The sequence below is a fragment of the Epinephelus fuscoguttatus genome, linkage group LG19 (assembly GCF_011397635.1).
Source record: "Epinephelus fuscoguttatus linkage group LG19, E.fuscoguttatus.final_Chr_v1".
NCBI lineage: Eukaryota > Metazoa > Chordata > Actinopteri > Perciformes > Serranidae > Epinephelus > Epinephelus fuscoguttatus.
The window spans coordinates 2,687,140-2,699,387 of record NC_064770.1 but is presented as its reverse complement, the minus strand read 5'-3'; the positions used below and the strand labels follow the sequence as shown (position 1 = coordinate 2,699,387).

Below are 12,248 nucleotides of genomic sequence, written 5' to 3'. Positions count from 1 at the left end.
ATGTATTCTGTGATATGTATTTATTTGTCAAATAATACAGTCCCAATTTCCTTCTCAACAGACAAAGCTACGACATCAGTATTGTTGCCCAGGTGGACCAGACAGGATCAAAGTCCAGCAACCTCCTGGACTTGAAGAACCCTTTTTTCAGGTGAGCTGGTCTCATGACTGCAGTACCACACCTGGATGTGGATGAGTGACAGGGAGCACTGTCTGTCTCTCCAATGTTAAATGTGTGTGTGTGTGTGTATGTATTTGCAGGTACACAGGCACCACCCCTAACCCCCCTCCTGGCTCACACTACACCTCCCCGTCCGAGAACATGTGGAACACGGGGACAGCCTACAGCATGAGTCAGGGGATGGCTGTATCAGGTGAACACACAGAAACACTGGTAGATAAAACCAATCCTGCGTGTGATACACATTTTCAGTAATATCATGGAGATGTTAGACATACTGCAGAGTATTTAATTACAGGTTGGGATTATCAAAGTATTTTCCTGTTGGATCTCTGCACAGAGCAGTGTGTTATACACTGGCAAACAACGACAATAGTCGACCAGAAAGGAAAGAACTCCAAAAACTTGGTCAATTTGCAGACCATAGAGATATGTAGACTCTCTAAGGTGTTAAGTGAAGCTGCATTGTGGTTTCCATGGACACAGTGAGTAAAGAATGCTGCACAGATGCTGTGAAACTAAGATTGTTTCACTTATTTAACTCATTTTCGGTTATTGTTACTATAAAGCAAGGAATCATGTCTGTTGGAGGGGTAGCCAGAGGCATGCAGTGTTGAATTTGGTGCAAATGATCAAAAAATAAAATAAAATATCAATGGAAACAATTGAGGAGCATAGTGGACAGGGATGGATGAGCTAGTCAGTGGGCTACACAAGTGCACAACATAACCTAACCTAACATACCCAAGCAGTAAGTCTGGCTGCACAGGTGCTAGAACTTACTACAACAAGAACAGATTGACTCTGATCACACAGAGAGGGAGCGTGACTTTGTTTTCTGCTCAGAACATCATGACTCCACTATATCTTTACATAGACAGTTGTTATTTGCTGCTTTAATGATGCCTTTATGTTGCATATAGAACCTTAAAGCCAAGACATGATCTTCTCCTAACCATACCCAAATAGTTTTTCTGCCTAAATATAACCACAGTGTTGTTGAAACAAAGTTTTAGCATATCTGCTACATAGTAACAGAAATATGTTATGTATCCGTGGTTTGCAGAAACATACAATGCCAGCATTTATTCTGGTGATTTGGCTGAATAAGCTTCTTTGGAAATTATTACCCTGGTGTATTTCAGTGGTGTTTGAATCTGCAACATAACCAGTATCAGGTAGTATACAATATTTTCCTTTGAATTAAGGAGTACACCATTGAGTTGCATATTTTTGAAGTGGTTTGGGGGCCTTTTGTATGTTATTTTGGGGTAAGCTAAATAACAGAATAGCATCATACACTGGTCTGCCACAACATAAGAACAACTGACAGATGAAGTGAATAACATTGATCATCTCCTAACAATGCAATGTTCTGCTGGGAAACCTTAGGTCCTGACATTCCACCTGACACGCTTCACCAAACACTGTTACAAAGCAAGCACACTTCTTGATGGCAGTGGTCCCCCCCAGCAGAATAATGCACTGTGCTGCACCACAAAATAGAATGACTCAAGAATGACAAACCTGACAAATAGCTCAAGGTGTTTTGGGCTCAGGTGTGTTGCTCAGGACCCAAAGAACTGCGGTTCTCGAAAAAACTGTGAGCAGCAATAGCACAAGCCAAGTAATCAGTCTGTTCCCAAAAGGCATTTTTTGAATGGGCACTGCTAGTTTTTATTAAAGAGCCAAAAATTATGGGGTGAGCAGTAATATGATATTATTTATTTAATATGTTAAGGAAAAAAAAAATAAGACGTGTAGGTAGCACCAGTTAGTTTACTTCCTTTTGGGGCAGAGATGAACTTGTCTGGGTTTGCTGTTAACTGATCTCTATGAGCTACTGTACCTAGCTACTACTACTGGCAGTTATCTGGCAGCATGATAGCATACATAGTCATGCGATACCAAATTGCCACATCGGGACAAATGTCACTATTTTTATGTGTTGTTTGGTTGGGGATTACACCGTAAGCAGGTAAGCAGTGGGAGAGGCATCAATGGAAAACGTGGACATACTAAAGATTTGCTTTTACATTTCCATGTGGTGATTTGTAAATGTCGTTATCTGTAAATGAATAGAAGAGCCTTACCTGCAGTAGAAGGTTGACAATGAATTGGAAAGCGAGGACCAGACCAGTACCCCATCACTGCCAGTGCTCGCTCTCTGCTCCATAGCACTGTTCAATACGTGATTGCCAGCTATGACAGCGGGTCTGCTATTGTTTTCACCTTGTGTGTGTGTGTGTGTGTGTGTGTGTGTGTGTGTGTGTGTGTGTTTGTGTCACCGTAGCAGAATCTGGTCCAAAATGTGGTCCTAGAGACACCGACTGTAGCAGGAACTATCATAGAAGCCATTTTGAGACCTTTAGCAGGTGTTTATATCTCTGTTTACGGATAGATTTTGTCACCATGATAAAATCACAACTGCAAGATGCAGTTACAAAACTTTACTGATGTGAAGTTAAGATCACAATGAAGGCAGAGTCCAAAGATGGGTGTGATCCAAGCAGGGGCGCAGGAAGTTGGGATGGGGCCATTTGGAGATTTGGGAACCTCTTGGATGCGTAATTCTCAGCCAATCATAGACTTTAATCATTTTTAGCCCTGGCTGTACAGGCCCAAGCCCCTAAGTTTGGTGAACAAAGTACATTTTTGATGGCCCAAGTCACATGGCATCACAGGCCCTACGCTGAGAAGACCTTTATATAATGTTATTTTGAGAAAAAAAACAGTGTTGACTGGCTTGTTTTGTGTATCTCCCTTCCAGGGATGCCTGCAGCTTATGACCTCAGCACAGTCATTGGCAGCGGCCCGTCAGTGTCTCACAACAACCTCATCCCCCTGGGTACGAATCACACTTCCCCTGACTTCTCAACATCTTCTATTACTTAATATAGTAGAGCGCAGCAGAGACTAACTGTAGTCCAGCATGAAAACTGCGGAAGTTTGAACAGAAATATTGTTCATGTCTTGGTCTCTAGTGGGCACTGCTACACTATGACATAGAGAAAAATGACTAAATATCTTGCCCACCACAAAGGGGAGGCAAGTGAGTTCTGCTAAATGACAGTGCTGTCACATGATGTGAGTGCTAGTAAAGGATTTCAAACCTTTACAAAGGAGATGAGCCAGAGTGTCAGATCAGTGAATGTAAAATGTGGAATACCTTTGTGTAACTGTTGTAGCATATACTTCCTCCCTTTGAACTGTTAATGACATTTCAACATCTTTTAATCTCTTGTCCTTACATTATAATTGCACTGCTTCCACCACTCACATGTCAATTGCTGGCTGCATTCATGTCTTTTTTCCTCCACTGACATTTTAACTCTTTTAAATGTTTACACTTGAAACACACTTGAACGTTATGGAGATACATTTGTTTCAGTATTATTTATGTGAACAAATTGACAATCTGTGTGTTACTGTAATCTGTACATATTAAACACCGTACACAAATATATTTTAAAAAAAAAAAAGAGTGGTTAACTCACAAAAATATTATGCAAATATAAAACGCATCTGCAAATGCAAATTCCATTAGTAAAGCATATGTCTGTGAACACATTGAATGAATTTACCAATCACTTAAAAGCATTTCTGAATATCTCTCCAACATGTCTATCTTTCAAACAGGCATTTGTAATTCCACTTTCTTTTTGTCAATGGAAAAGGCATTTGTGGATCTCATCTGTACATTTGTGGATTTTCCTTTTTTTTACAAACAGAATTTTGATACAGACTTCGACTGAAGTCCAAACAAAAATCGTTTAATACAGGTATTTTCAGATAGCACGTGATCGCTTGCTGATGACATCATTACGCATTTCAAAGTAAGATCATGCAGTCTTTCTATAAGCTTCAATGTGCATTTATTATTTTATTGTTGATAAGGCACAGTGAGTGTTAGTGTGTTTGTTTGTCCTATATAAAGTTATGTTATCTATCCCACACTTTCGTATACATTTCTGTTTGACTGTGAAAGGCAGAGGATGCTTGTGCGCAACTTGTATCAGATTTCAACCCAACAACGGCTTATCACCAAAACGAACAAATAATAAAACAAAAGATGGTCTCTTGGATGCTCTAGATGGATATTGTCCTCAGACTTCATGCAAGGTTGGTTATGCTTAAGTTGTTAATTTTGTCACACAACTGAGCCATGTTAACAAACAAATGTGAGCTAGACAAAGTTAGCTGCTGACTAACATTACCACTAGCTTAGTTAATTAATTACAGTTGTTTGAATATAATGTCAACATTTGTTGTTTGTTTTGCCTGTTAATCTTCTGAAATAGGCTGCTGGTATTGCGATCTACTAGATTAATAAATTCCTCCTCTCTTGACACCCACTTAATTTTCAGAGCGGAGACTCCTTTTGGACCTGAGGGATGAAAGCTGTTATAGAGGAGGAGCCAGAGATGCTGTCCTGGATCAGCTTGTTACTCTACTTGGTCACCCGTTACTGACTTCTAAAAACGTGAATTTACAGATGCTATGATGTGTGCCGTAATAAAAAAATTAAACCCAGTATGTTTGTAAGATGATTAACATTGAACTAATACATGATGTGAAAATACATACAGCTGTGTTCATCTAAATTGGACAGACAAGAACCACATTCATATAAGTAAATAAATTAATAAGGTGGCTAAATAAGTAAAATAGTTTACTGTAGGTAGCCATCTAGTTGGCCTTTTCTGGTTATATCCAGCTAGCGTAACATTACTTAACAGGCACAGATGTTAAAGACAAGTTCCGCAACATGAGGACCATCATCAAATATGAGTTTGATGTGCTACAATGGTAACTCTTAAAATAATCTAATGTACTTAGTTTAGTTCAATCTATTCTATCCTATCTATTAACAGTGAACTTAACTGCTCAAAAAAATTAAGTGAACACAATCGTCACAGTAGAACACCAGGTCAGTTAAACTTAAGTGATATCAATCTGTCCATTTAGGAAGCACAAGTGATGGTGAATCAGTTTCACCTTCTTTGGTGCAAATGAAAGAGATAACCGGTGCAATGGAGAGGCAAAAGCAAGACAACCTTCAAACAGGGAATGGTATTACATGTGGTGGCCACAGACAGTTGCTCTCTCCTTATCCTTCCTGACTGATTGTTTTCTAGTTTTGTTTTCTACTAGTGTCCTTGAAACGACTGGTGGCATGAGGTGATACCTGCAGCAATCATGTTGCATAGGTAGTCCAGCTGGACAGGGCCATAGAGGGGAATTGGAAGAGCACTGCCAGAGCCCTACAAAATGACCTCCAGCAGGCCACTGGTGTGCATGTTTGTGACTAAACTGTCAGAAACAGACTCCATGAGGGTGGCATGAGGGCCCGACGTCCTCTACTGGGGCTTGTGCTCACAGCCCAGCACCATGCAGCTCAATTGGCATTCGCCAGAGAATACCAGAATTGGCAGGTCCGTCACTGATGCCCTGTTCTCTTCACAGAAGAGAGCAGGTTCAAATTGAGTGCATATGACAAGCTTGAAGAGTCTGGAGACGCCATGGTGAAAATTATGCTTCCTGTAACATCATCCAGCATGATTGGTTTGGCGGTGGGTCTGTAATGGTCTGGGGAGGCATATTCTTGGAGGGTCACACAGACTTTCATGTCCATGAATGCTGGTGCAGTGGGCCCCAGGGCTCACTTACTTGTGTCATTGATGGCTGACCAGTTGCCCCAGCTGCATCAAAGTATGGTCCATGCACCACCTACTTCCAAGCTGCCAGTTTTGGTATTTAGTTATTTATTTATTTTATTTAACCTTTATTTAACCAGGCAGGTCCTATAAGAACAAGTTCTTATTTACAAAGGAGGCCTGGCAAGAGTAAAAGCCTCTTGAGGGAAAAGGGTTAGGGGGCTGAAATAGAACAGGGTTAGATATAAAAACAGCATAGACACACCAGACCAAGCAGGGTTTTGTAGATGAGCATTGACCAGTGAATGTTACAACGGGTGTGTAAAGATGGCCAGTTGACAGAGGAGTATAGTGAACAGTGGTGTGTTTTGAAGGGTGCATTAGTAGCAAAATGGATGGCAGAGTGGTAAATGACGTCCAGTGTATGCAGTGCGCTCTTGCAGGCTGTCACCATAGTCCAGCATGGGAAGGATGGTCATTTGAACTAAGGTTAACCTGGCAGAGAGAGTGAAAGTGGGCCGCATTCTGTAAAGGAAACAGAGTTTGGATTTGAGTTTAGACTGTAACTTGGTGATGTGTTGTGAGAATGATAGGGTACTGTCTAGTCAGATGCCTAGATATTTATATTCGGTGACCTGGTCTAGAACAGTCCCGTCAAGCGTTGTGAACTCTTGGGGGGGACAGGGTGCTGAACCTTTCCTACTACACCACATGACCTTGTTTTTTTTTTTTTTTTTTTTGTAGTTTAGTAGGAGGTGTAGAGTGGAGAGAGCCTGTTGAATGCGCCTGAAGCTGCCCTGAAGTGAGGTGTGTACAGCATCAATGGTGGGACCAACAGCATAGAGGACTGTGTCATCAGTGTAAAGATGGATGGAGGCATCTGTGACAGAGCAGGCAATATTGTTTATGTAGATATAGAAGACTCTAGGACCTAGGATTGATCCTTGGGGCACACCCTTTGTGACGAGGAAAGGCTGAGAGAGATGGTGTTCGGATTTTACCCATTGTACTCTACCAGTGGGAGTTGGAGAACCACGCCAGTGAGTGACCGGAGACCCCAATGCTGCCCAGTCTGCCAATCAAGATGGAGTGATCAACAGTGTCAAAAGCCTTTGCAAGATCACTGAAAATAGCTGCACAGCATTGCTTAGAGTCCAAAGCAGAGACGCTGTCATTGAGGACTTTAAGGGTAGTAGTTAACACAGCCATAACCAGACCGGAAACCAAATTGAACACTAGACAGGATATTATGAGCATTGAGGTAATTAGTCAGTTGCTTATTCACCAGTTTCTCCAGTATCTTTGATAAGTAGGGCAGTAGACAGATTGGCCTATAACAGTTTGGATCAGCCTTGTCTCCTCCCTTGAAGAGGGGACAAAAGTTGCTGCCAAAACCCCAAGCGCATTAACAGCGAGTAGTCCCAGACTTGAACAGCCAACACTACTACCAAGACGTGGGCGCCAGGTGGGCTCCCACTGGAGGCACATTCGGTCCAGATTCAAGATGCTAGTGGTGAATCTGATCAGTCAAGGCAAGAGTGGAGGCACTATACATAGCCAAAAATTCCACAATATCAGATGGGTGAGGACATTGAAAATTATTTGATGCATTTTGAATGTATGGGGATAATCATCCTTATCCCAAAGCTGACTGTTACTATTGATGTGAGCCCTTACCTGTTGACTGTTGGGGTGGTAGAGAACTTATCCGTAGATGCCATCTTGGGTTGGGACTTATCTGTACTCATTGACTTGGTGCAGGAAAAAGAACTGCCAGTGGGAATAGACACTGCAGAAGATGGAGGTGAATGTCTCTTGTCCTGTGATTACTCAAGCCCAGGCTTAAGCAGGTGTCCAACCACTCCCAGAGCTAGTAGTAGTGTTTGTGAGGGTGGCACACAGGGGCCAAGAAAATCTTGTCACCAACACCACTTTGAGAAGCGAAGAAGAGTTTTCAGAAACTCTGAAACCTTTGTTTGCTAAGGTGGTAGATGAAAATGGGGGAATTGTGTGGGGAAGGAAAGGTTTATTGTTGATGAAGATGTGTTGTATGCAGTTGATATGTATCAGTTTCAGGAAACTCAATTCCATCTCAGAGTTTGACACCTACCTTATGCCAAGGATCGATGACCTGCTGGAGAAGATCATAGCTGCTCGATTCATCACCACCCTTGACTTGTGTAAGGAATACTGGCAGGTGCCACTGGAGGAGTAAAGCCGGCCACACACGGCATATCAAACACCAGCTGGACTTTTCCGATTTACTGTGATGCCATTTGGACTGCATGGGGCACCCACCACCTTCCAGAGGCTTATGGCCAGAGTCCTCCAGGGGTGTGACCACTGCAGCTCGGCCTGCCTCGATGATGTAGTGATCTTCACCTGGGAGGAGCATGTCTAACACCTCTCATTGGTCTCAAAGGATTCAGAAGGCTGGGCTGACACTCAACCCCTCCAAGAGTGAGTGGGAACAGCAAGAAACATGGTACCTGGGTTACCAAGTGGAACAAGGAGCAGTGCAATAAGGTAGAAACTATCCATAACTGCCCTCGACCCTGCACCAAAAAGGAGGTGCAGTCCCTCCTTGGATTGGCTGGTTGGTAGAGACAATTTGTGCCTCAGTTTGCTACCATAGCAGCCCCACTCATAGCTCTGACCAGCAAGGACCAGAGAAATCCAGTGACTTGGTCAGATGACTGGGAAACAGCTTTCAACACTTTGAAAGCCTACTTGTGTTCTTCCCCTGTCCTCAAGGGTCCATACTTCAGCAAAAGTTTTCTGGTACAGGTGGACACTAGGGCTGTCCGAAAACCATTTTTTAACATTCGGACCTTCGGCAGAATTTATAACAAATATTCAAATATTTGTTCATGGCGCGGGGACCCGCAGATGGACCTGCGGGTCGGGCAGCAGTGATCGTCTGTTAAATCAGTCTGTAAATGATATTTTGACATTATCTTTATTATTATTATAATCTATTCATCTATAATCTATTACTGTCATGGCATCCGAAGGTACTGATCCGTTGAGCAGGTGACAGTCCGCGGTCGTTTTCAAACACACTTGTGTCATGCACTCCAAAAGAAACTTGTTGAAACTTTAAACAATAATTTATTGTACACAACGGGGGAAACAAATGTTGACAAAAACAGTTCCATAATTCATATTGAATTCAAAAGATAACGAAAAAAACAGCTACAAGTTAGAGGGAATAGTGATAAAGTGGTAAAACTTGGCACTGATCCACAGCCTCAGACGGATGCGCTCGAGCGTGCCGTGCGCACAAGCTCAGTTGGTAGGCTACACTATATTTTCACATTTTTAACAATGCAATTTAAAAGTTTAAAAGTTTTTATTGATAACCTACATTTACCAACAATAAAAAGACTACATTTAGCACCAAAAAAATATCTAAAGACAAAAAGTAAATAAAAAAATGAATACCAAATTTTCATAACGAATACCTACCCACAGAAATGAATATCCGAATATTTGGTTACAGCCCTAGTGGACACCTCAGCAGTCAGCCTTGGAGCGGTCCTGGTCCAAGGCTACCCTGGAGAGGAACACCTAATCTTGATCCTGAGCTGCAAGTTGCAGCCACGTGAGACCAGGTATTCAACTGTGGAAAAGGAAGTCCTGGCCATCAAGTGGGCGCTTGAGAGCCTGCAATATTACTTGCTTGGATGGGAGTTTGATCTATAGACTGACCACCAAGCTGTCACCTGGATCAACTCCATGAAAAACCATAATAGTCGCCATACCTGATGGTATCTCTCACTCCAGCCTTTCAGGTTCACCATACAACATCGATCAGGCAAAGCCAATGTGGTGGCAGATTACCTCTCCAGGTTGCCACACATCGCCAACCTCCAGGAAGAGGGGGATGCTGTGACAGAGCGGCTTTTTCACTGACTGTGGGCATTGCACGCACACACACGCTCTCATTAATTTCCAAGTCCCCGCTCCCTTCCTGTCTTCACTATGTCATTTAAAAAACCTCACAGTTATCTCACTTGCCCCCTGTTTCTGTAGCGTGGCCAAGGGTGTATACTCAGTAGTTCTGTAAACATTCATATGCATATATGCACAGTTATTCTATCACTTACCATACTGATGTATACACATCCATCCCATGGTTACCCGCCATCTGAGTTTGGTTGGCAAAACAGGCATAATGTTTTGCTGTGAAATGGATTGTTCTTGCGACTTTTCATGATCATGTGACCTGCATTATTACGTTTATTGTTCATTAAATTTTGTTGTAAATAACTTGCGAAGGAGAACATTTATGAAAATACTTACTATTTTGCTATATTTTGAGTTCAGAAAGCTGGAAATTGTGTTTGGTTAGACAATATGCTGACTGTGTTTTTTATGTGGATAATATAATATGCCTAGTGGGATGGGCAACTGTTTTAAAGGGGGCTGCTTTGGCCCTGGATGAGTCAGTCTTGTCATGGTTACAGAGTCTGGACTGTGCTGGAACCTAGATGGTTATCAACTGGTAACAACTAATAATGGATGTGGTCTCCATGTTGTCACTCAACCTTTCTGAAGTGATGTGAAAGACTCCCGGCCATGACTCTGCCAAACACAAGGCTAATACAAAAATGGGTGTTTAAGTGGAGCCCACCTAGCTTGAAGCTACCAAGCTAACGAAGCCTAAGAAGCTAGGCTATATGTTACTCTCATGGACTGCTTAAAACAAGTTTAGTGTAACGCCAAAAAAAAAAAAAAAAAACCAGAAAATATATCATCAAGTAGCAATTCTGCTTGGGTGTCTGTGGCTCAGAGGTAGAGTGGAACTGAATCTCAAATTGCTCCGATGGCTGTTCCATCGGTGTGTGAATGTGTTAAAAACGGAGTAGCAGGTGGCACCTTGTATGGTAGCCTCAGCCACCAGTGTATGAATGTGTGTGTGTGAATGTGACTCGTACTGTAAAAAGCACTTTGAGTGGTCAGATGACTAAAAGGCGTTATACAAATGCAGGTCCAATTCTGGGGTTCAAGTCAGCATGGACTGGTACTAGTCGTGACAGGATAAAGCTCCGAAAATCAAAAACCTTTGACAACATTTTGTTACAGTTTCTAAAATTTGGGAAGAACAAAAATAATGGTGTCTCTATGGAGACTTTTTGAATAAAACCATAATGATTAAACCAGCACCATATGATTTCTGTGATTATTTATCAATTTTCCATGTTGAAATTGGGTAATTGGGTGGATCAATTTGTCTGCAGTTACTCCTGTTTGTGTCCAAATGTACGCACACCTGGCACACAGTCTGTATACAAGCACATTTTATGAAAATGAAATAAGAAGTATTTCTGTACATTTTCAGTATTAACTCTTAAACAAGCATTTGCAAGTTGGATGTTCAGGACAGAATGGTAAGGACTGTTCTCCAGTCAGTGCGCACTCTTATGTGTGTTTTGACAAACAATATTATGAGTATATTTATCTTTTGTTTATTTTGCTGTATGCTTCTGTGCTTTGTACAGTGACTGCTGCCTCCACTGCAGAAATGTCTGACTTTTAAACTAGAGCCACTCAAAATGCAGGCCATTGCCTTAATATGTGGGACATGGGATAAGGGATAAAAATGCCATGCAGTCCTGCATAAAGCGAGACACCTGGTCAGCCCATGGCTGTAGCAAGTGTTGGACAAAAGCAATGTCATGAATTTCATACTCCGAAACAGGAATGCATATGAAAATGTAGACCAAACACCTAATAGACTGTGTGGCCTTGTGTTGAAATGTGGAAGTGATGTAAGCAGGCAATCATGTGCTACCCAAAAATGTCCGGATGACACAAGTGGATTTTAATTTGTAAAGTTTGTCTTAAAATTCTGTGTGTAAGTAAATATGTTTGAAAGTTGTTATGTTATGGAAGTGTTGATATTCACAAATGCTTTTCATGTATTTGTAAACTGATTCATTGTGTACACAGATATTTTTTATTTGTGGAATTTGTGTGTTTGCAGATCAGTTTTATATTTGCAAAACATTTTTTGTGAGTTTACAAATCTGTTTTAACATTTGTGGAAAGTGTTTGATATTTACAAAGCAACACACAGATTGTCAATCCGTTCACAACGATAACTATATAAAGATGGACGAAGCATCTCCACTTCCTGCCACTGAACGGAAATGAAGCAAAAATATCCCGGAAGTGTCTGCTACCATCTTGTGTTGCTGACATCATTTGGAGCCAATTGCTCTCGCCACTGTAGAGAGCTCCTGCTTTTACAACCATCCTTAATTGCAAGCACACTGATTGGCACACACAGGTGTCTATTATGATATCAAACCCCTGTTTTATACCATAAAATAACTAATCCGCAAAAGGAACACCTGAACAAACATCAGTGTAATAAGAACTACATAAAATGACAGAAACCATCT

At 41.6% G+C, this 12,248-nt stretch overlaps 1 protein-coding gene across 1 annotated transcript in view; it reads left to right on the top strand.

Annotated features, from left to right (window-relative positions):
* The window catches only part of carm1 (coactivator-associated arginine methyltransferase 1), an 82,105-nt gene that overhangs the window by 68,491 nt on the left and 1,366 nt on the right, over positions 1 to 12,248 (top strand). The window contains exons 12-14 of the mRNA XM_049560232.1: positions 62 to 151; positions 262 to 374; positions 2,952 to 3,029. Of these exons, the coding sequence (XP_049416189.1) occupies positions 62 to 151; positions 262 to 374; positions 2,952 to 3,029 (281 nt within the window). The remainder of the gene's footprint in view (positions 1 to 61; positions 152 to 261; positions 375 to 2,951; positions 3,030 to 12,248) is intronic.